We start from the raw sequence: 25,581 nt of genomic DNA on the forward strand, positions 1-25,581 counted from the left end.
AATGGACCGTACACTTCTAGAATAGTCTAAAATGTTAACATTGGTTGATTCTTTTATTTTCCTTAAATGTGATATAGACATTACGGTATATGCAATTTTCACCCTTCGGGTTGTGTATTTTTGTTCAGACTATACTATATATCAATTGTGTATACTTCTCCTTTTTCAGTAGCATTGTGTCTCCAAAAAAACAAAATTTCAGCTTTAGTGTGAAAATATTGCCATTGGCGTTCATGCCTTAGTAATATGTCAAACCTGACAAAACGAAATAAACCACAAAATGCCTTTAATTACTTAGAAACAGTATATTTATAGAAAATATTTTGTATATAAAGCACTTAAATAAATTATGGAATACTATGTACATACGTAAACCTTATGTTACAAAAGAGCGCTAACTCTTTGGTATGACGACATCATGCGCACAGACGATTGTAACTTCTCTATTGCACAAAACAAAAGCCAGACATTTTATAGAAATCTAAACTAATCTGTACCTAAAATAATAAAGATTGACATTTCTAAATATATGTATGTATATATATATATATATGTGTATATATAGATCTATTTAGGCTTCATATATGGCTCCTGCAAATACAACATGGAATATGCCATATTAAAGGTTCGGATTTTCAAACATGAAAATGGAGTAACGGCATTTAGCAAAGCAAAACAAGACAGCAGAAGACAAGGCATATAATAAACTGGATGTTTCTCAGCAGTAATCAAACAGAACAAAAAGAAAATATCAGTGAAATGACACAGCACAACCAAAGGCTCGGCTCTGCATTGGACCAGTTCTTATTCCCATATTCTGTGTTGACTTCATATTAGACCCAGGTCTTTGTGCATAGTGCGACATGAGAATTGTACAGAGAATAAGTTTCACACACACATATTAGAGATATATATATATATATATACACACACACACACATACACATCGATCAGTTGTGGACGTTAACAACTTTGGTGTCCTAGAGGCTATTAGTACCACCTTTTAAAGGGAATTCAGGGGACGCCATTGTACTGTTCAAAGTTTAAAGGAATCTGTCACCAAGCTTTTGTCACCTATTCTGAGAGCAGCATAACGCAGAGATAAAGACCCTGATTCCAATTATGTATCACTTACTGGGATGCTTGGTGTAGTTTTTATAGTCATTGTTTTATCAGCAGGAGATTATCACTAGAGGACTAGTGAGCCTGCTGCCAGGTAGTCAAGCATATTCTTTGCATAATTTGGCCCCACCACTGATTGTCAGCTTTCGGTGTACACTGTGCATGTGGAAGAATCTGCCAATCATTGATGTTAGTAGGGATATACAGAGCTCAACTTTCAGATAACTGGTAGGTCTGACGCATGATCATACAGTGATTTTATAAAAAATGACATCAAACAGTCCAGTAAGTGATACATCGATGGAATCAGGGTCTCTGTCCCTACATTATGCTGCACTCAGATAGAAAAGCCAAAACTTGCTGACAAATTCCCTCTAAAGTCAGATTTGTAACACTGCACTGTAGGAAACCTGCAGCAGTATTCTACTGCCTCCATCCACATCACAACTCGGTGGGAGATAGGAGTGTTAAGTAAAGGACTTTTTGGAGCTCAGCAGAAATAACTAATGAAATGCATCTTGTGGAGACTGAAATTAAGAACACATTGAAGAAGCAAACAAGTAGCATAGAAATTAGAATTTCAAGGATAAAAAGTGCTGTCCCATAACATTGTTTGCGGACAGATAGCCAGTGCTTAATATCGGACGTGCTACACAAGGTAATTACGTGAATATGACACTCAGGAATGCAAGGAGATATGTTGATGTTGTGGCACAATGCAATATCATTTGTAAGCACGAGTGATATCACTGACATCTGCCATGCCTCCTTGACCCTAGCGCCCTGGGTCACAGCTTACTCAAGGCACAATCTGGTTTCCACCATTATCACTAGTCAACCGTAATGGAATATTTTCAGCTCATTAAATGGGTGGTGAGTAGTATCTGGAACAGAGGAAGGTCAAAGCTCTGTTATATGGAAAGTCCTTCATATAAGCGCAGTACTGTGCTCAATGCAATGGTACCTCATTGTAGAAATGGCTGTCATCACATAGTGGTGGACTCATTGACTTTAGAAGCTCCACCCTAGGTGGTCACATAAACCGTGCAAAGGAAAGGCTATAAAACGGTGTATGGACATAACGGACATTGACCTCTGCTCGGTAGTTTAACGTTTCACTTAATTGAAAATTGATGGAATGAAAAAACATGAGATTATGTAAAATTCTCATTGTAGGATTCTTTCTTAGGGTCCGGCTGGAAGCGATTTACCCATCTTAAGTTTGCACCTGCAATCATCTATACAGAAGCTGTGCAAGTATCACGATAAAGCCGTATGCAAAAGGGAATGTAGTGAGAGCGGGTGTACCAAAACTAGAGCAAAGGAATAACAAGTGGTAATAGAAGAGCGAAATCTGGACATCTACGCCACGTTTCCTCGGCATCGGTTTTCTACTTGTTCCTTAGTGTCATATATTAGGTATACACAAACGCATGTTATAGAGACTTTCCTGTTTTCCTTGCACTGCTGCTAAGTCTTGCACATGGCCCAAGCATGTAACACACTACAAATGCCTAAATAAACAAAGAAAATAACAGTTTAACCAGTTTAACCAAGTAACAGAGTAATTGCTGACTATTCAATTCTAATTACCATTGTCCTATTTCAATTTAAAAAATAAGAGGCAGCAAATGAAAAACTAATATCGACAATATACCGTAAGTGTTTACGTCATATTTGGTGCCACAAATGTCCAATTTGTTCTTTGATGACTTCTGTATCTAGAGGAGATAGACAGCTACTGTATGTACAGTGGTAATGCCACCTAGAAAAATGCATGGCATTCTAGTTGTCCCAAAAAAGATGTTCTGATGTTTTTTATTTTCTGCTTTGCAACTTGAATATCAAGTTAGACATGTTATGGTAACATTACATTCAGTTTTATTGCAAAGTGTGTTCCTTAACCAGTTAGCAAAACCGCATCGTACAGAAACCCAATTACTCTTATAGTATAAGAGCTCATTGGTGCCTCCATTAACGACCGCCAATCAGCTATATATAAGCTGTCTGGTGCTCGATTACAGGACTGTTTACATAGGAATAATGAACAATGACAAGCATCATGTTATCGACAGCAGATCCCCTGCTGTTTACACGGGGTAATATGCAGCTATTATTTTTCAGGCACAAATATTGTGATCTCCTGATGAATGACCATTTTTGCTTTACAGTAAAGTAATAAAAACCAGCAGGTTTACAAAAGAGGATGATTGGGAACGAGCAATTGCCAACTATCTACTCATCTAAATGCACCATATGTTTTGCATATTGGTCTGGAGGGATGGCAAAATCTACAAAACATACCAGTGCTTGTGTATGAAAATACTTTTCCCCCTAAATGACAATTCAGATCTCTAGGATAGTGTGAGCCGACCACTGAGTGAGAGGCGTCTGTATATTATTGGAGGGGAATGAAGCATCAGCTGACACCGGTAGCTGCACATTCTCTAAACAGCTGGGTGCACCACCAGCGACACCCACTGACATCTCTTGAAACTAAAGAAGCCCGTCCATTGACTTTTTCCCCTAAACTTGTGCAAATGTTACTGTACTGTAGTGTCACAAGTGTAAATATACTCTCCTACTGCCATCCCCTCTGGTTTCCAGCGCTGCTCCACTCCGGTTCTGCATGATCTCACCATTCTTCAGACTATCCAGATCACTTTGCAAAAGAGGCTTCCAGCTCAAGCATAACGTAAGCTGAAGGTGCCTCGTTGTGACCCTCCATAGACTTACTTTGTAAATGGTCACTTTGGGGCATGCAGAGCGCAGTGTGAACCGGAGAGTTTGTAGAGAAGGTGACATCACTCAGAAGAGGAGCGGAACAGCGCTGAAGACGGCGGTAGGTGAGTATATTAACACACTGACATATACATAGATTTAAAGACCCAAAAAATCAAGGATTCTTGGGTGTCCTCCTTTAATTATGGGTAAGCTCTTGCCCTTTAAAACAAGATGAAGAGTAGCAATTATGATATAAATGAATATCCCCTGAGAAAACTGTTCCATTGGTGCATTTCTGTGTGAAACAAAGCATGCGAGTAAAAATATCCAGCAATAAATCAAATGAGGTTTCTTTCATCTCCAGAAGAATTTCAGTCCCTCTGGTTGTATAGAGGACTGGTTTTCTCTGAGTGACTTATACCCTGATGTATAGTATAGTCATGGCACCTTTTTTCACATTCATAATGCTGAAAAGGCCAAAACGGAAAACAGACATTCATCTAGTATTAGAAGGAAAGAGATAAGTTCCACTTGGAAGAGAACTGTGCTAATCTGCTATGGAGCACACATTAAGTACTGGCCACACCAAAATTATATGCTGCTCTCTAACAGGAAACCTCTTTACAAGTTGTCATAACAAGTAGTAGGAGCTTGAGATAAGGACTTGCTGAAAAACATGGAACGTTAAAGAATTCAGCTCACAAGGAAGCCAATGATGACTCTGAATAATGATCAAATCCTCGAGATGGAAAATCTATTGTGATCCATAGTAGCAGCATTTTCTTCAGCAAGTGAATATTAACAGGAAGAAGGTAACCTTCCGGGATGTGAAATCTACTATCTTGCAAACTGTTTTTGACATTAAAAAATATGGTCCATCTAAAATGGTGTCTCCATAAAGCGTACACTTATAACTAAAAAACATTCAAAGCAAAATGCAGTAAAAGACCAGAAAGCAAATGCCCATGACATTCAATCAGAAACCGGTTTAAACAGTTGTTGGTCAGAAAGTGACGAGTCTACAGTGCCATGTTATTGTCCTGTCTCACAGTATGGAGCTTCGTAATCATTTGGGAATGGAGTACGGAAGGGTGTGGGGATTTCTAAAAGGCTTCTTTTCACGAACAGTGTTTTATAAGAGCTGACATATTATGTTCAGATGGGACAAAAATTTGCAACATCAGGGTGATCCATTTCCTTAGAAGATGTACATCATCTCCCTTTGGTGTTGAGTAACGCAGTGCAAAAATATGGCCACAGCTTAAAGCCAATAAAAAATAATAATAAAAAAAAACCCAATTATGGTCCTGTATTAGTTATAATTTAGAAATCTTGTCACTGCTGAAGCTATTAAAATTATCTGCCGTCTTCTTCCTCAGGTTTTCTATCCAGCTTGTGCTGCTCAGCATTGTTCTTGCGATGCCCGATGATGACTGAGGCTCATTTAACCGCATGTTTTTACCAGAAGTAATAAGTTCACCGTAGCCTTCCTGGTGAGCAAAAGCATACCCAGATCTCCTGGAGCTAGTTCTATGCACCCTGCGCATATGGTTCGCCAAGGGCTTCCGTTTCTTCTTAGCCTGCTGCAAATACCGAACCTTTAAATGTAAGAATATAAAAAGTTAGACATTTGCAACACCTTTTTATTAGCCGGCACAGATAAAGCCCTCCTGCAATGTTGATCAACACACTGCTTTCTAATTCTATCTACATACCTGTATTGATATGGTCTTTATAGTGAACCTATCACTAATTTTGGCTGATAGGAGATACAGCCACCACCTTTCAGGGCTGATATACAGAATTCTACAATGCGCTATATCTGCCCCCAACCCGATCACAAAGTTAAGATAAAGAGCTTTTATTATACTCACCTGCGGGGCGGTTCGGTCCGAGGGGGGTGTCTCTTCTTGATCCGGAGCCTTCCCTTTTCTTGTAATGCCGCCCTCCTGCTTGCTTCGTGTGGATGACGAGTCCATACGTCAAGCACACAGTCTGCCCGGCATCGCGCTCATGCGCTGGCGTACTTCTGTGACCTGACTAGGGCAGAGTGAAGTACTGCAGTGCGCAGGGCTCTTTGACCTTTCCCTACGACTTCGCATTGCAGTACTTTGCTCACAACACAGAGAAGTACGCCTGCGCACTTAGTGCCAGGCAGACTATGTGGATGTTGTAGGGAGACGTCATCCACATGGAGCAAGAAAGAGGAAGGCATCACAAGAAGAAGGGAGGGGCTGGACCAAGAAGAGCGACATCCATCGGACTGGATCGCCCCGCAGGTGAGTATAAGAAGAGCTATTTTTCTTATCTTTCAGGACAGGTTGGGGGCTTATATACAGCACTGTAGAATGCTGTATACTGTATGAGGCCTGAAAGGTGGTGGTCTTCTCTCATTCCCTTTAAGTAAACTCTCCCTTTTGTACCAAGCTCTGAAGTGCTTCATGAAAGTAAGCAGCTGGGTGTACTGCACAAATATAGCCAAATATATAATAATAAAACAATGGCTATGCAAAAAATATATAACATATTAAAATGTGTAATAAATTAGTAGTTTAATACTGGTATACAATTAATAACATACAGGACATGTTTAATCATATTGTAAAAAGAATTTATGATTAAACATTCTAAGAAGGCACAAATCTTCCAGCCAAAATACAATCTGGACCCACCTTCTACGTTAGGGAGATATAAAAAGTTGCATCTTGGTACAACAAACCACTGCTGCTCTTAAAGAAAGTGAATACAAAAACTGTTGATGTGCGGCTTTTTCCTATTTAAAGGGAATCTGCCATGAGGATCAGCCTGTGCCTGATTACAACTAACACAGTACAGCAAAGTTGAATCTTGTCTCATTATAACCTCGGCTCAGCTTTACTGTCCTTCCCCCCAAGCTGGCTGCAGCTGCAAATGTGTTTGTAATGATACAAGCTCAGTTCTACTTTATTGTGTTATTTATAATCAGGCACAGCTCTGAAATGAGATGGGGAGAGCATACTGTCAGTCATTACTAGGTTAACACTGGAAATGCCCCCGACATTACCTAAAATATTTATTTAGACTAAAATAAGAATGGAGGCGTACAGTCATCAAACTCCATTCCATTCAATTGTTTATTGGAGTGCTGGAAAAAGTGTAGTGCAGCATTTGGCTATTTCGAGCAATCCTATAAACAATGAATTGAGCAGAGGTCAAGCATGTTAATTCAAGACAGAGCTTCAGAGCCCCATTCTCAAGATTGTCGGTGTCCCAGCAGTAGATCAAGTTATCCTTTATCCTCTGTAATTATGTATAAAGGGAAGTTAAACAACTGACTAATATTATGTGATTCAATTCCTTGCCAAACGGAGTTCTTATTCTCTAATTGTTAAAAAAAAAAATATTACATAAATGATAAAGTATTGTAGTGGTTGTCTGATCTGAACATTTATATCATAGCGGCAAAATATATCGCACATATTCGATAGATGCGGGTTACAAAAGTGGGACAAGCATCTATTTTGAGAACGGGGCCCAATTGTGATCTGTCAGTAATAAAATGATGGCTGATAGGTTTCCCTTAAAGAAGATGTCATATCACTAGATTGGTGTGGGTAGCATGAATCAGCCTAGCTTCCCGCTCCAGGTGATTGACTTGACAAGTTTCACCCATATGTGTACATCATACACCAACTTATACTGCACATCATTTCTTTTGGCTTTGCTTTATCATAGGGAGAGACTTGTCCATCGCCTGGAGAGCCTCTCCTGGCCAACTCTTCAAGTGTCTCAATGAAAACAAATCTCTGGCTATAATTACGCAGCATGCTGTCCATAGTTTGGGCAGTATGAATGAAGTGACAGGGTCCCTTTAAGTAGCAGTTGGCCCTGGCCAAACATTTAGTCAAAATCCACATTTCTGAAAACAAAAGCTGTTCTAATGTGAAAGGTCAAGCGAAACTAATCTTAATAATAATATAAACAGTATAGATATTCTTTTACCTACCTTATCACTGAGTGTTGGTGTTAAATCCACCTTCAAAAATCGGAATGTCAGCACAGGCATGACACAAATAACAGTGGTAAGGAATATTACCAACCAAACACTTTTTTGACTTAGGGAATTTCTGGCATTTCCTGTTGGAAAAAAAAAATAAAATAGAAATTTACATGACCAACAACCTTTAGAAGTCCATCAGCTTTGCCAGAAACCTGTACAAGAAATAACGTTTAAAGGGGTTATCTGGGATTTTTTTTTCCTAAAAAGGCTAAGAAGAACTTATAGGCAATAAGTTGCTAACCAGCGGTGTTGCGAGTTCATTTTCCCCTTCATTACTGAGGCCCGAGGAACTCTCTCTTCTGGTGAAGAAAGGTAGTGAGCCTGATTGTCAAACACCTGGGGCTTATGATGATGACTGGCTGAGTGGAGTTAATGACTGGATATAAGGCTGCCGACGCCGTTCTGGCCTGCGGGTGATTTCTCTGTGGACTTCTAGGAAACCAGTCTGATTCCTGCTCATCTAAAGCTAAGATTTCTGCTTTGCCTTTTTGCTTTAGTGTTTTGTTTTCCTTGCTTTTCTGGATTCTACCATTCCCTGCTGGTGTGAGCTGAATCTCCTTTTGCCTGTTGCTCTGTCTTCAGAATATTCCTGAGTACTGACATAGCCTTTTTTGAAGCCTAGCGTCTTCAGGGCCTTTTTTACTGTCAGTCTGTTGGCTCTTATTTTCATAGGGTTTTTTCACGGATTGCAGACAGCAGCCTTCCTGTCCTTTCCTATCTAAGCTAGCTTGGGCCCCATCTTTGCTCAGTCTATCTTTCTGTCTGTGTTTTGTTCTTTCTTCTTGCTTCACCGTCATTATAATTGGGGGGCTGCCTTTTGCTTTGGGGTCTGCTCTGGGGCAGTTTAGATTTCCCTTTCTGTCTTTAGGCTATGTAGTCCTCCGGCTGTGATCGAGGGGCCTAGGGCATCGTAGGAGCCCCCCACGGCTACTGCTAGTTGTGTTGATAGGTTCAGGGGTCTGCAATCCGATAGCTGCCAACTTCTCTGGTTTTCTGGACTTAGCTAGCATTTCTATTTTTGCCTCCTACGGTGACTCAATCATAACAGAATCACCCGCCATACCGCAGATCCTAGGGTACTCAATTGCAGGAAAGAATTGTATAAAAAAAAAAAAAGGTGTGTATATTTTTTCCTCTATATCTCTGAGGCCGTAGGGGGAATTTTTTTTTTTTCTCTCAATGGAGATAAAGCAATTGTCTGATCATGTGGAGCAGCTCGCTGCGGAAGTGCGGGGAATTTCCGCCTACCTTGCTCACTCACATGCTGCTGAACCAAAGATTCCTACACCTGATGTATTTTTTGGGGATCGGTCTAAATTTTTGAATTTCAAAAATAATTATAAATTATTTTTTGCCTTGAAGCCTAACTCGTCGGGGAGCTCCGCGCAGCAGGTTAAAATTGTCATCTCTTTGCTGCGTGGCGATCCCCAGGATTGGGCGTTTTCTTTGAAACCAGATGATCCTATTCTGACTAATGTGAACGCATTTTTTCAGGCCTTGGGGTTGTTGTATGACGAACCTAATGCCATTGATCAGGCTGAAAAGACCCTGCTGGCATTGAACCAGGGTCGTGATTCTGCAGAATTGTACTGTCAAAAATTCCGAAAGTGGGCAGTACTTACTACCTGGAATGATAATGCCTTGGCTGCTCTCTTTCAGAAGGGGTTGTCAGAAGCCGTAAAAGATACTATGGTGGGATTTCCTGTTCCCTCTGGTCTTGACGATTCTATGTCTTTAGCCATTCAGGTTGATCGGTGTTTGCGCGAACACAGAGCTGCACGAGAGGTGTTGCCACCTGTTGAACAGATGTCTGAACCTATGCAATGTGATAGAGTTTTTTCCAGAGAGCAGCATCATGAGTTCTGAAGGCGTAATAAGTTGTGTTTTTTCTGTGGAGATGCCTCGCATATTATTTCTGTCTGTCCTAAACGCGAGAAACGCCTTGCACACACGTTTTCTGTTGGTGGTGTTCAACCTAAGTTTCTTCTGGCTATTACTCTGATCTGCTCCCTGTCCACATTTTCCGCCAAGGCTTTTGTGGATTCGGGAGCAGCTCTAAACCTAATGGACTTGGATTTTGCTAAACGTTGTGGATTTCCGATGACACCTCTGCAGACACCTATCCCTTTGAGGGGGATTGATGCTACTCCTTTGGCTAAAAATAAACCTAAGTTTTGGACCCAGGTGGTAATGCGGGTCGCCCCAGACCATCAAGAAAATTGCAGGTTTTTGGTGTTACATAATCTGCATGATACTATTGTTCTGGGGTTTCCCTGGTTACAAATTCATAATCCAGTTTTGGATTGGAAATCTGTGTCTGTGGTGAGTTGGGGTTGTCGGTGTGCCTTTAGTGAGGCTCCGGTGTTTTCCACCTCTCCTCAGTCGCATGATGTTCCTGATTATTTGGCGGACTTTTATGATGTATTTAGTGAGAATGAGTCTGCGTCTCTGCCTCCTCATAGGAGTTATGACTGTGCAATTGAACTGAGCCCGGGGTGTAAATTTCCCAAGGGTCGGCTCTTCAATTTATCTGTACCTGAGCACGAGGCTATGCGATCCTATATTAAGGAGGCGTTGCAGAAGGGTCATATTAGACCATCCTCGTCACCCTTAGGTGCCGGTTTTTTTTTTGTAGCCAAAAAGGATGGATCATTAAGACCTTGTATTGATTATCGTGCTCTCAACAAAATTACTGTTAAATATCAGTATCCGTTACCCCTGATTTCTGATCTATTCTCCAGAGTTAAAGGTGCTTGCTGGTTTACCAAGCTTGACCTCAGGGGGCGTATAATCTTATTCGCATTAAGCATGGGGATGAATGGAAGACGGCGTTTAATACTCCGGAGGGACATTTTGAGTACCTGGTGATGCCTTTTGGGCTCACTAATGCCCCTTCTGTCTTCCAGTGCTTCATGAACGATATTTTCCGAGATTTTGTCGATAAATTTTTGATTATCTATCTGGATGATATTTTGATCTTCTCCAAGGATTGGGATTCTCATGTGGAACATATTCGGACTGTGTTCCGGATCTTGAGGGAGAATTCCCTGTATGTCAAAGGATCTAAATGCCTTTTTGGAGTACAGAGGATTTCTTTTTTGGGATTTATTTTGTCCCCGTCAAATATTGAAATGGACCGGGCCAAGGTACAGGCCATTTACAATTGGGTTCAGCCCACTTCTTTGAAGGCCCTCCAGAAGTTTTTGGGTTTTGCTAATTTTTATCGGAAATTTATAGCAAAATTTTTTAGTATTGCCAAGCCATTGACTGATTTGACTAAGAAGGGTGCTGATGTGTTAAATTGGTCTCCGGAGGCTGTTTCTTCCTTTCAGGAGCTGAAGCGAAGATTCACCTCCGCCCCGGTTTTGCGGCAACCTGATGTCTCACTTCCGTTCCAGGTAGAGGTGGATGCTTCTGAGATTGGTGCAGGAGCTGTTTTGTCCCAAAAGGATCCTGTAACATCTAAAATGAATCCCTGTGCTTTCTTTTCCCGAAAGTTCTCTCCATCTGAACGTAACTATGATGTGGGGAATCGGGAACTGTTAGCCATGAAATGGGCATTTGAGGAGTGGAGACATTGGTTGGAGGGAGCTAAGCATCAAGTCGTGGTCCTCACTGACCACAAGAATTTGATTTACCTAGAGTCGGCTAAGCGCTTGAACCCTAGACAGGCTAGGTGGGCCTTGTTTTTTACACGTTTTGATTTTGTGGTTTCTTTTCTTCCTGGAACTAAGAATGTCAAGGCTGACGCCCTCTCTAGGAGCTTCTTTGCTGATTCTCCTGTGGTGACCAAGCCTGCTACCATCTTAGGTGAAGGGGTAGTTCTTTCTGCCATCTCGCCCGATTTGAGACGTGCTCTGGAAGAGTTCCAGGAGGACAAACCTGAGCGTTGTCCCAGTGGAAAGTTGTATGTTCCTGACCAGTGGAAGAAGAGAGTGATGTCTGAAGTTCATTGCTCTGCTTTGGCTGGTCATCCAGGTATTTTTGGTACTAGAGATCTGGTGAGTCGGTCTTTTTGGTGGCCCTCCTTGTCTCGTGATGTCAGGAAGTTTGTGCAGTCCTGTGGGACGTGCTCCCGGTCTAAATCGGGTTCTCGCTCTAGTGGGCTGTTGAGGCCTTTGCCTGTCCCAAAGAGGCCATGGACCCATATTTCAATGGATTTCATCTCTGATATGCCTGTCTCTCAAAGGATGACTGTTATTTGGGTGATTTGTGATAGGTTCTCTAAGATGGTTCATCTTGTACCACTCCCTAAGTTGCCGTCTTCCTCTGAATTGGTGCCCCTGTTTTTACAACAGGTGGTTCGCTTGCACGGGATTCCTGAGAACATTGTATCTGACAGAGGAGTTCAGTTTGTGTCTAGATTTTGGAGAACTTTCTGTTCCAAGCTGGGAATTCAGTTGTCCTTCTCCTCTGCTTTTCACCCTCAGACCAATGGGCAGACAGAGAGAACAAACCAGACCTTGGAGTCATATTTGAGATGTTTTATTTCTGCTGATCAGGATGATTGGGTTTCATTTTTGCCCTTGGCCGAATTTGCTTTAAATAATAGAGCTAGTTCTGCCACTTTGATGTCACCTTTTTTTTGCAACTTTGGGTTTCATCCTCGATTTTCTTCAGGGCAGGTGGAGCCCTCTGCCTGCCCAGGTGTTGACACTGTGGTGGAGAGAATGCACCAGATCTGGGACCAAGTGGTGGATATGTTCTCTCTCTCCCAGGAAAAGGCCCAGCGGTTTTCCAACCGACATAGGACCATGGGTCCCCAGTTTAAGGTTGGTGATATGGTGTGCTTATCATCAAAAAATATTGCTATGAAGGTGGCTTCTCCTAAGTTTAAGCCTAGATTTATTGGACCTTACAAGATTTTGGAGATTATTAATCCGGTCTCTTTTCGTTTGGCTCTTCCTGTCACATTTAAAATCCATAATGTGTTCCATAAATCTTTGTTGAAGAGGTTTGTTGAACCTGTTGTTCCGGAGGTTGCACCTCCAGACCCTTTATTGGTTGAAGGTAACATGGAATATGAGGTAGAGAAAGTACTGGATTCCCGTCTGGCTAGACGGAGACTCCAGTATTTGTTTAAGTGGAAGGGTTATGGTCAGGAGGATAATTCCTGGGTCTCTGCCTCTGATATTCATGCCAAAAGATTGGTGCGTGCCTTTCATCGGGCTCACCCTGATCGCCCTGGTGTCATGGTTGAGGGTTCGGTGACCCCTCCTCAAGGGGGAGGTACTGTTGTGAGTTCATTTTCCCCTTCACTACTGAGGCCTGAGGAACTCCCTCTTCTGGTGAAGAAAGGTAGTGAGCCTGATTGTCAAACACCTGGGGCTTATGATGATGACTGGCTGAGTGGAGTTAATGACTGGATGTAAGGCCGCCGACGCCCTTCTGGCCTGCGGGTGATTTCTCTGTGGACTTCTAGGAAACCAGTCTGATTCCTGCTCATCTAAAGCTAAGATTTCTGCTTTGCCTTTTTGCTTTAGTGTTTTGTTTTCCTTGCTTTTCTGGATTCTGCCATTCCCTGCTGGGGTGAGCTGAATCTCCTTTTGCCTGTTGCTCTGTCTTCAGAATATTCCTGAGTACTGACATAGCCTTTTTTGAAGCCTAGCGTCTTCAGGGCCTTTTTTACTGTCAGTTTGTTGGCTCTTATTTTCATAGGGTTTTTTCACGGATTGCAGACAGCAGCCTTCCTGTCCTTTCCTATCTAAGCTAGCTTGGGCCCCATCTTTGCTCAGTCTATCTTTCTGTCTGTGTTTTGTTCTTTCTTCTTGCTTCACCGTCATTATATGTGGGGGGCTGCCTTTTGCTTTGGGGTCTGCTCTGGGGCAGTTTAGATTTCTCTTTCTGTCTTTAGGCTATGTAGTCCTCCGGCTGTGATCAAGGGGCCTAGGGCATCGTAGGAGCCCCCCACGGCTACTGCTAGTTGTGTTGATAGGTTCAGGGGTCTGCAATCCGATAGCTGCCAACTTCTCTGGTTTTCTGGACTTAGCTAGCATTTCTATTTTTGCCTCCTACGGTGACTCAATCATAACACAGCGGTCTGTTTTGCCCAGTGCCAATCTTTGCTTGCTCAGATTGGTCACAGACTACTCCTGCCAGCAATTCTGCAGCTTCATTTGACCCAAAATCAACAGAGCAGCACATAAATAAAGAAAAAGGTGGCACTCACCGTTCATGTAAAAAAAAACAAAAAACAAAAAAAAAAACAACTATTGCATACCCTTTAAAAGTAAGGAGATGGGAAGAAAAGTGGAAGAGTGGATGAACGGATGATGGCCATTTCGTTCCTCCTGCGCTTCATCGGGTACTTTTCCTAAAAGTAGATAAAGGCAGCCAAATCTAACAAACGAGTGAACACTGGACCCGTTGAAGCACAGGAGGCGTGAAACGGCCGTTGTTCATTCATCCACTCTTCCACTTTTCTCCCTGTCTCCAAACTTTTAAAGGATATGCAATAAAGTTTTTTTTTTTTTTCAAAAGAACAGTGAGTGCCACCTTATTCTCTATTTATGGATTTTGATGTGCTGTTTTTCCCCCCGTTCCCGCTGCTTAATGGTACGGTTCCACTGATTACATATGCATTAACAATAGCAATAGGTGATTTTGGTGCCTTTTTTTTCCTTTTTCAGCTTCATTAACAGAGCAGCTGTTCGGGTATGCTTGGTCGATGGGGTGTCACTGCTAATGTCATGCTGATTGACAGCTCTCCGCAGTTAGGTAACAGGGAATGCTGTCAATCAGCATGACGTCGACAGTGACACCAAGTGACAGACCAGAAGAGAAGAAACTGCTCTATAGACATCAACAGAAGTTGCAGATACGCCAGCAGGAATGGTCTGTAATCACACGGAGCTGGCAGAGTCTTTAGCCCCACAAAAAATATCTAAAAGTCCCAGATAAACCTCTAACACGGTGGCCAAGTGAAGTGATTTTTGATTGAATTAACTACATCTAGCAAGATCAATGCTATAGCTGATGGAGCTTCATACTTGTACTGTGTAAAATCCAGAAAAAAAATACAAGTCTACTTTGGATCTTACCTACAAAAGTGAAATGACTGGGAAAAATATCAAAAATTCCATCTCCATGCATGGCAAATAGGATGGAGAAGTACACAGCCAGGCTGCCCCAGATGAAAAAATGGTTTATAGCTGTCCAGTAGCTGGTGTCCAGACCAATCTGTAATACAATCACACCACATATCAGGAATGTTCGGAGGAAAATTATGAATTTAAATTATTATTAAATATCAGCAAACAATATAGAAATTTTCATTCTGAATTTTGCTAACAAATTGCTACAAATCAGCCTGTATTCTACTGTCAAGAAGCTGTAGGGAGGTGTCACAATCCGACTGCTGACACCGGTATGTCACAGATGGAGGGATGTGATGCACTGTCGACACACGGCTATCACAGGGGGGCTTATCTTAGTTATCCCACCGCTGGCACCACGTGACAAAAAACAGCAAGCTAATCTTGCCCTAACAATTTATCGCAGGGGGGTTATTTTGGATGCCCCACCACTAACAATCTTCCACGAACTGCAGGGATTTATGGATATCCTACTTTCTCAGTTCCACTTTGGAACTCGCAGCTCTCCGGCACCCCCCCCTTACCCTCATGTCAGTCAGTCAGGGAACTACACCCGGGATATCTGGTCACCGGCCAGCTGCTTCAATGAGGTCTGGCCACCCGCCATGCTGCAGTGAGGGAATTATGAATGCTCTCGCCACAGCCACCCAATTAGCTTATAAAATCCCTTTCCGTCACAGCCAGCAGTACCCGGGGCCCAGATCACACTTCGTTGCCACCAGCTACGATTCACTTAATCAATGAGTTAATTAAGAGGGTCCGTAGCAAACCCCCAAATTAGTAGCGATTATCTTAAAGGCACTTGTACGTTCGTTCTTAGAGCATGAAGACAGACTAATAAGTTTTATAATTTATTCCCCAAAAAGGTGGGCAGTGATTACACAGATAAAAGAGGTTACAAAGTTGAGACATTTGATATGTACAATGCAAATATAAAATAAAAGGGATTAACAGCAGAAATTAAACTTACAGTTGCTTAGTTGGTCTGTAGGCTACCATGTGGGGAAGCGGCGGGGCCACACGTCGCCCTGCATCTGGGGGGGTCCTTTAGGCATGAAACCTCCAGCTCGAATGACTAATTTCAGGGGGGGGGGGGGGGGGGAGTACCTTATAGGTTTGGATTTGTGACATCATAAAAGGGGCCGTCTGGGGTCGGTCCTCCCCTCTTCTATAAGCTACAATTTTGGCTACAAAACTTATAATGACTATCTCCCACAGAGGGTACCTTGGATAAACACGCACATGGTATCATTCTTTTTAGTTTGTTGAATACAATAATTCAAAACCAAAAACATACAGCAGATATGACACACCGTTTAGAAGGAATCCATTTCCCAGTTTCTAGGAGTGCTAGAACCATGAAAATTATGGGCCAGCACGCTGGTTTCGTGCATTTTGCAGAAATGTAATTTTCATATCTCTGCTGCGAATGGTTTTTGCGCTATGGCTTCTTTTAATATTTCTCCTACGTGAGTTAGCCGCATGGCCAGGACAAAGAAGTCCTTTTCTGGCTAGGGGGAAGGGAGAAGAATCCTCACTGAAGTCTCAGATTTCACAGAGCTGCAAGCAGAGAGACACTGGTGTGTGTGTGTGGAAGGGCTGTGGGGGAAGGAGGATGGGGTCACCTCTGCAGCGTGTGGCAATCAGAAATCTAATCTGAAGTGTAAAAATGGGAGCTTCTGGAATGTTCCAGTGACGTCATATCTTACTTATTATTACACCTCCCCTTTTAGAGTGCGCTACGGAGGCATAACCTGACGGTAATCCGCCATGCGCACCTCAGCGGGTTCACCTGGCGGGACAACCCATTAGCATGACCATGCTAGCAGCCCTTTTTGTGTTGTACGATAAAGTCGTACTGCTGAAGGGCAAGGCTCCAGCATAGCAACCTTTCGCTGGTTCCGGACACTGAGTGCAGCCAGCTCAGAGGGTTGTGGTCAGTTACCACCATGAAGGTGCGCCCTTACAGGTAAGGCTGCAAACGCTGCAGTGCCCACACCATGGCCAGGCACTCCTTCTCGATGGTGGAGTATGCCACTTCCCTCGGCAAGAGTTTCCGGCTCAGGTACAACACAGGGTGCTCCTGGTTCCCCGAGTCGACCTGGCTGAGCACAGCACCGAGGCCAAACTCGCTGGTGTCGGTCTGTACCAGGAACGGGCAATTGCGGTCGACTGTTCAACACTGGAGAGTTACACAGGGCGGTTTTCAAAGCTTGGATGGCCGCCTCGCAGCCGGCCATCCAGTTAACTGTTTGGGGTAACCTCTGCTTGGTGAGGTCGGTCAAGGGTTTTGCAAGGGCGCTATAGTCCTGTATGAACCGCCTATAGTACCCTGCAGTGCCCAAGAAGGACTCCACCTGTTTCTTGGTCCTGGGGGTGGGCCAGGACACGATTGCGTCCACTTTCTCCGGCTCCGGACTCATGGAACCCCCACCTACCCGGTGCCCCAGGTAGTGGACCTCGCTCATGCCCATCTGGCACTCTCCCAGCTTGATGGTCAGGCCTGCCTGGTGAAGACGCTTGAGCACCTCCTGGAGTTGCTGAAGGTGTTCCTCCCAGGTGGAACGGAAGACGGCAATGTCATCCAGGTACGCCACCGCGTACTCCTCCAGTCCCCAGAGCAGGTGGTTGACATCCGCTGGAAAGTGGTAGGGGCATTTTTCATGCCGAAAGGCATGACTGTGGACTCAAAGTCCAAAGGGGGTGATAAAGGCAGATCTCTCCTGCGCCTCAGGGCTCAGGGGAATCTGCCAGTATCCCCGACTCAAATCCATGATGGATATGCATTTTGCTTTTGCCAACCGCTCAAGCAGATCCTCGATGCGTGGCATCGGGTGTGCATCAGAGGTTGTGATGGCGTTGAGCCCCCTGTAGTCCACGCAGAACCAGGGGTCCAATCCTTTTTGGGCACGAGAACTACAGGCGAGGCCCACGTCCTTTTTGACCTTCGAATCACCACCAGCTGTAACATCTCATTGATTTCTTGGCGCATAACCTGCTGCACCTACTCAGAGATCCGATAAGGTGTTTGCCGTAGTGAGGCGTGATTCCTGGTGTCCACCTCATGAACCGCTAACTCCGTCCTCCCAGGTCGGTTGGTGAACACAGCCCGGAAGGGTTCCAGGGTGGCCAAAAACTGCGACCACTGGAGTACAGTTAACAAATCACTTATCTCCATGTGCTCAATGGACCCATTGGCCTTGGCTTGGGCCAGCATGTTGAGGAGGGGATCTTCCTCCCCATCCTCGGGCAAGTTGCAGACTGGTAGGACGCAAGCTTAACGTTCGTGGTGAGCCTTCAGCATGTTGACGTGAAAGGCCTTGCTCCTACCCCGAGCATGGTCGAGCGTGACCACGTAGGTGACCGAGTCGAGCTGTTGGTGGACAACGTATGGGCCTTCCCAGGCTGCCTGAAGCTTATCTGTTGGGACGGGGACCAGCACCCACACCTTTTGACCCACCTGGTAGGTCCGCTCCCGGGCGTTCTGGTCGTACCAGTGCTTCTGGTCAGCCTGAGCCTGCGTCATGTTGTCATGCACCAACAGCGTCAAGGTCTGCATCTTGTCACAGAAGCGCATTACATAATCCACGATGGACACTTCTGTGGGGTTCAGCTCATCTTCCCAGGATTCCCTTATTAAACCAAGGGGTCCCCAGACTCGCCTGCCGTACAGGAGCTCGAATGGGGAGAACCCCGTCGAGGCCTGCGGAACTTCTCTGTAAGCGAATAGCAGGTGTGGGAGGTACCGATCCCAGTCGCGCCCTTGGGTCTCAACCAGCATGCGGAGCATCTGTTTGAGGGTACCATTGAAGCGTTCACGCAAGCCATTGGTCTGTGGTTGATATGCACTCGATACCAGGTGCTTCACCTGCATTTTCTCACAGAGAGCCTCCATTAGGCGAAACATGAATTGGGTCCCTTGATCGGTAAGCATTTCCCTGGAAAATCCTACCCTTGAAAAGATGGTCACCAGTGAATCAGCCACCTTATCCACCCTGGTTGAAGATAGAGTTACTGCCTCTGGGTACCGGGTAGCGTAGTCTACCACGGTGAGAATGCATTGCTTTCCGGAGCTGCTGGGGACGGCCAGTGGGCCTACAATGTCCACCGCAATTCTCTGGAAAGGCTCCTCTATCACTGGCAAAGGGATAAGGGGAGCCTTAAGAGCAGGCCCCGCCTTACCCACTTTTTGACAGGTGGCACAGGAGTGGCAGTATTTTGTTACGTCTGTCCCCATCTTGGGCCAATAGAAATGTTGAGACAGCCGTGCCTTAGTTTTGCTGATCCCCAAGTGTCCAGCGAGTGGAATCTCATGGGCAATCCGCAACAACTCAGTTCTGAACTGATAGGGGACGACCAGCTGTCTTTCCCACAACCACTCCTTTTGGGATTCTCCGAGTACTGTCTCCCGGTACAACCTTCCTCGTTCCCAGAACACCCTCTCCTTATTAGACTCGGAGGTTGGCGTCTCGGCAAGGTCTCTCAATTTCTCCAGGTTCGCATCTGATTGCAGAGCGGCCTGGAACTCCTGGCTGGAGGAAGCCAAACTCTTCAGGGGCCGCCAGTCCAGGACGGATGAGGGTTTGTTCAGCCCCGGTGTCCTTGAGGCCTGTAGCAAAGTGGAACCCACCTGGATGTGCTGAACGTTGTTCGTCAATCCTCCCAACCACATCTCCCACCAAAAGAACAAAGGAGTTGGGCCCAGAGGCCTTGGCTGGGGCGTTTTCTGCTTTTCTGGACAGGTGGCACTGATATGACCAGTCCGTTTGCAGTTGTAACACTGGTTACCATCAGTAGTAGGCCCTGGGTTTGTAATAAGCAAGATATGACGTCGCTGGAACATTCCAGAATCTCCCATTTTTACACTTCAGATTAGATTTCTGATTGCCACATGCTGCAGAGGTGAACCCCTCCTTTTTCCCCCAGTCCTTCCACACACACCAGTGTCTCTCTCTGCTTGCAGCTCTGTGAAATCTGAGACTTCAGTGAGCATTCTTCTCCCTTCCCCCCTAGCCAGAAAAGGACTTCTTTGTCCTGGCCATGCAGCTATCTCACGTAGGGGAAATATTAAAAGAAGCAATAGTGCGAAAACCATACGTGGCAGAGATCTAAAAATTACATTTCTGCAAAATGCACGAAACCAGCGTACTGGCCCATAATTTTCATGGTTCTAGCACCCCCAGAAACTGGATTCCTACTAAACGGTGTATCATAACTACTGCATGTTTGGTTTTGAATTTTTGTATTCGACAAACTAAAAAGAATGATACCATGTGCGTGTTTATACGAGGTATCCTCTGCGGGGATAGTCATTATAAGTTTTGTAGCCAGAATTGTAGCTTAGAGAAGGGGGAAGGACTGACCCCAGACGGCCCCTTTTATGATGTCACAAATCCAAACCTATAAGGTACTCCCCCCCCTGAAATTAGTCATTCGAGCTGGAGGTTTTCATGCCTAAAGGACACCCCAGATGCAGGGCGACGTGTGGCCCCGCCTCTTCCCCACATGGTAGCCTACAGACCATCTAAGCAACTGTACCCAAAAGTGACACCATTCTAAAAACTGCACCCCTCAAGGTGCTCAAAACCACATTCAAGAAGTTTATTAACCCTTCAGGTGCTTCACAGGAATTTTTTGAATGTTTAAAAAAAAAAAAAAAAAAATGAACATAACTTTTTTTCACAAAAAAATTACTTCAGGTCCATTTTTTTTTTTATTTTACCAAGGGTAACAGGAGAAATTGGACTGCAAAAGTTATTGTACAATTTGTCCTGAGTACGCTGATACCTGATATGTGGGAGGGAACCACTGTTTCGGCGCATGGCAGAGCTCAGAATGGAAGCCGTTTTACTTTTTCAATGCAAAATTGGCTGGAATTCGGATCGGACGCCATGTCACGTTTGGAGAGCCCCAGATGTGCCTACACAGTGGAAACCCCCAAGTGACCCCATTTTGGAAACTAGACCCCCCAAGGAACTTATCTAGATATGTGTTGAGAATTTTGAACCCACAAGGGCTTCACAGAAGTTTATACAGTCGTACAATTAAAAAAATCATTTTTTCCACAAAAATGACCTTTTCACCCCCAATTTTTAATTTCCCAAGGGTAACAGGACCCTAAAAGTTATTGTGCAATTTGTCCTGAGTACGCTGATACCCCATATGTGGGTGTAAACGACTATTTGGGTGCAGGGCAGAGCTCGGAAGGGTAGCAGCGCCATTTGACTTTTTTGGCTGGAATTGAGATCGGACGCCATGTCGTGTTTGGAAATCCCCTGATGTGCCAAAACAGTGGAAACCCCCCACAAATGATACCATTTTGAAACTAGACCCCTCCAAGGAACTTATCTAGATGTGTGGTGATAACTTTGAACCTCCCAGGGGGTCACAGAAGTTTATAACGTACAGTCGTAAAATTAAAAAAAAAAAAAATCACATTTTTTCCAAAAAATGATCTTTTTACCCCCAATTTTTATTTTCCCAAGGGTAACAGGACCCCAAAAGTTACTGTGCAATTTGTCCTGAGTACGCTGATACCCCACATGTGGGTGTAAACGACTATTTGGGTGCATGGCAGAGTTCGGAAGGGAAGCAGAGCCATTTGAATTTTATGGCTGGAATTGAGATCGGACGCCATGTCGCGTTTGGAAAGCCCCTGATGTGCCAAAACAGTGGAAACCCCCCAAAAATGACACCATTTTGGAAACTAGACCCCCCAAGGAACTTATCTAGATGTGTGGTGAGCACTTTGAACCCCCAGGGCTTCATAGAAGTTTATAACGCCCGGGCGTGAAAATAAAAAATTCTAATTTTTTTCCACAAACATGATCTTTTAGTCCCCAATTTTTTTATTTTCCCAAGGGTACCAGGCGAAATTGGAACCCAAAAGTTGTTGTCCAATTTGTCCTGAGTACGCTGATACCCCATATGTGGGAGAAAACTACTGTATGGGCACATTTCGGGGCTCGGAAGGGAAGTAGTGACGTTTTGGAATGCAGACTTTGATGGAATGGTCTGCGGGTGTCATGTCGCATTTGGAGGGCCTCTGATGTGCCTAAACTGTTGAAACTCCCCACAAGTGACCCCATTTTGGAAACTAGACCCCCTAAGGAACTTATCTAGATGTGTGGTGAGCACTTTGAACGGGCGTGAAAATAAAAAAATCATTTTTTTTTTCTACAAAAATGATATTTTTGCCCCCAATTTTTTATTTTCCTAAGGGTAACAGGAGAAATTGGACCCCAAAAGTTGTTTTGCAATTTGTCCTGAGTAGGCTGTTACCCCATATGAGTGGGTAAAACACTGTTTGGGCGCATGGCAGAGCTTGGAAGGGAAGGAGCACCATTTGACTTTTTCAACGCAGAATTGGCTGGAATTGAGATCAGACGCCATGTTGCGTTTGGAGAGCACCTGATGTGCCCAAACAGTGGAAACCCCCCAATTCTAACTCCAAAACTAACCCCAACACACCCCTAACCCTAGCCCTAATGGGAAAATGGAAATACATTTTTTTTTTATTTTATTATTTTTCCCTAACTAAGGGAGTGATAAAAAGGGGTTTGATTTACTATTTATGGCGGGTTTTTATGTTTGGCAGCTGTCATACGCTAAAAGACACTTTTCATTGTAAAAATAGTTTTTGCATCACCACATTTTGAGAGCTATAATTTTTCTATATTTTGACCCACTGAGTCATGTGAGGTCTTGACGTTTTTATTGGTACCATTTACGGGTATGCGACATTTTTTTATCGCTTTTTATTCCGATTTTTGGGACGCAGAATGAACAAAAACCAGCATTTCATGAATTTCTTTTGGGGGGTGCGTTTACACCATTCCACGAGCGGTAAAATTGATAAAGCGGTTTTAGTCTTCGGGTCAGTACGATTACAGCGATACCACATTTATGTCTTTTTTATGTTTTGGCGGTTTTATGCAATGAAAACAATTTTATATAAAAAATAATTATTTTTGCATCTCTATTTTGCGAGCTATAACTTTGTTACTTTTTCGCTGATGACGCTGTATTGCAGCTCGTTTTTTGCGGGACAAGATGACGTTTTCAGCGGTACCATGGTTATTTATATCCGTCTTTTTGATCGCACGTTATTGCACTTTTTGTTCGGCAGTATGATAATAAAGCATTATTTTTTGCTTTGTTTTATATTTTTTAAGGGGTTCGCTAAAGGGGTTAACTAATGGGACAGTTTTATAGGGTGGGTCGTTACAGACGTGGCGATACTAAATGTGTGTACTTTTATTGTTTTTTAAAATGAATTAGGGAATTTTTTTTATTTTATCTATTTAGCAATTTTTTTAATAAATTATTTCTACACTTTTTTTTTTTTTTTTACTTTATTACATTATCCCAGGGGGGGAAATCACTGTAATATGTCAGATCGCTGATCTGACAGGTTGCACAGCACTCTGTCAGATCAGCGATGTGACAGGCGCTGCTCCAAGCTTTCTCAGAGCCTGCTCTCAGCAGGCACTGAGAAAGACGCCTCCCTGCAGGCCCCCGAAGGTCCCGCCACCATATTGGATCCGGGGACCTGCAGGGAAGGAGGCCCCCGCAGCAGCACTGCACATCGCGCTGCTGCGGGGGTCTCAGGGAAGCACGGAGGGAGCCCCCTTCCTGCCGATGCTTCCCTAAACCCCCGGTACACTGCGATCGTGTTTGATCGCAGTGTGCCAGGGGTTAACGTGTCAGGGGCGGTTCGTGACCGCCCCTGACACATAGCGCCGGGTGTCAGCTGATCGGTATGACGTACTATCCCGTCCATGGGCATAGGGTCCCGGGTCCCGTGGACGGGATAGTACGTCAGATGTCAGGAAGGGGTTAATCTGAGAGCAGCACAATATAGAACAAGAGAGCCTGATTTCAGATATGTGTCACCTGTTCACCTGTGTGCTGTAGCAAGAGATTATCACTGCAGGACTAGCTGTTGTGTGCTAGGAAGTACAACTAATCTGTGTAACCCTGCACACACCACTGATGGGCAGGTTTTTGACAATATACAGCAGGGGTCCTCAAACTACGGCCCACGGGCCACATGCGACCCGCTGAGGACTTTTATCCGGCCTCCAGGACCCGTCCGACATTGAACTTCACGGCAGTTCAATGCCGGCGGGCCCTGTAATCGTGGGCGGAACAACTAGGCGCTGCGGAAAGGCGTTGCGCAGCCCTCTGTACACAGCACACACAGACGATGTGATTGTCATCACGCCACCTGCGCGGCTTGATGACGTCACGCTGCCTGTGCTGGAAGAAGACGGAGACGAGCGGGCGCCTCTTCAGAGCAACGCGAGACATAGGTGAGTACTGTTTTTTTTTGTTTTTTTTAAACGCCGGGTCCCATTGGGGACATTTACCTGCCTATTGGGGACATTTACCTGCCTAATGGGGACCTGTGCTGCCTATTGGGGACATTTACCTGCCTACTGGGGGCATTTACCTCCCTATTAGGGGACATTTACCTGCCTATTGGGGACCTGTGCTGCCATTTACCTGCCTATTGGGGACCTATGCTGCCTTTTTAGGACCTATGCTGCCTATTGGGAACCTATGCTGTCTATTGGGGTCCTATGCTGCCTATTGAGGACCTATGCTGCCTATTAGGGGACATTTACCTGCCTAATGTGGACTATGCTGCCTATTGAGGACCTATGCTGCCTATTGGGGACATTTACCTGTCTATTGGGGACCTAAGCTGCCTATTGGGGGCATTTACCTCCCTATTAGGTGACATTTACCTGCCTATTGGGGACCTGTGCTGCCATCTACCTGCCTATTGGGGACCTATGCTGCCTTTTTAGGACCTATGCTGTCCATTGGGGTCCTATGCTGCCTACTGAGGACCTATGCTGCCTATTAGGGGACATTTACCTGCCTATTGGGGACTAAGCTGCCTATTGGGGACATTTACCTGTCTATTGGGGACCTAAGCTGCCTATTGGGAACCAATACTGCCTATTAGGACATATACCTGCTTACTGGGGACCAATGCTGCCTAATGCGACATTTACTTGCCTATTAGGGACCAATGCTGCCTATTGGAGACCTATGCTGCCTATTGGAGACATTTACCTGCTTATTGGGGACTAAGTTTGTGGATTTAAATTTACCTGTCCTTTATTTTAAATATTGTGTTTGTTCCTGTTTTGTTTTGTTTTTACTTCAAAATAAGATATGTGCAGTTGTGCACAGGAATTTGTTCATCTTTTCTTTTAAACTATATTCCGGCCCTCCAATGGACCGAGGGACCATGAATTGGCCCCCTGTTTAAAAAGTTTGAGGACCCCTGATATACAGTGTACATAGAAAACTGTCAATCAGCGGTGTGGCCGGAATTATACACAGGTCAGCATTCTGATCACTGCTACATCTACAGCGGGGAAAACAAGGATTCTATCAAAATTATACCAAGGAGGCCAGTAATTGACATCACTTGAATCAGGCTTTCTGCCCCTACGCTATGCTGCTCTCAGATTGCATAGCAAAATCCTGCTGACACATTCCCTTTAAGATTCTTCTTCTTTAGCCAATCTTTTTTCTTTACAATTTATTGGTATAATTCAGAATTCATTATTCAAAGATGGAAAG

General features: G+C 44.3%; 1 protein-coding gene across 3 annotated transcripts in view; it reads right to left on the reverse strand.

Moving 5' to 3' along the window:
* Positions 1-285: 285 nt before the first annotated feature.
* ATP8B4 (ATPase phospholipid transporting 8B4 (putative)) overlaps positions 286-25,581 on the reverse strand; it is a 355,883-nt gene continuing 330,587 nt past the window's right edge. For all 3 annotated transcript variants that reach the window (XM_073568472.1, XM_073568473.1, XM_073568474.1), the window contains 3 exons: positions 14,926-15,064; positions 7,832-7,962; positions 286-5,444 (listed from right to left, as the gene is read on the reverse strand). In XM_073568472.1, the coding sequence (XP_073424573.1) occupies positions 5,163-5,444; positions 7,832-7,962; positions 14,926-15,064 (552 nt within the window). In that variant the 3' untranslated portion in view covers positions 286-5,162. The remainder of the gene's footprint in view (positions 5,445-7,831; positions 7,963-14,925; positions 15,065-25,581) is intronic.

The sequence above is a fragment of the Dendrobates tinctorius genome, unplaced genomic scaffold (assembly GCF_039654945.1).
Source record: "Dendrobates tinctorius isolate UK_male_01 unplaced genomic scaffold, ASM3965494v1 ptg000022l, whole genome shotgun sequence".
In the NCBI taxonomy this organism is placed as follows: domain Eukaryota; kingdom Metazoa; phylum Chordata; class Amphibia; order Anura; family Dendrobatidae; genus Dendrobates; species Dendrobates tinctorius.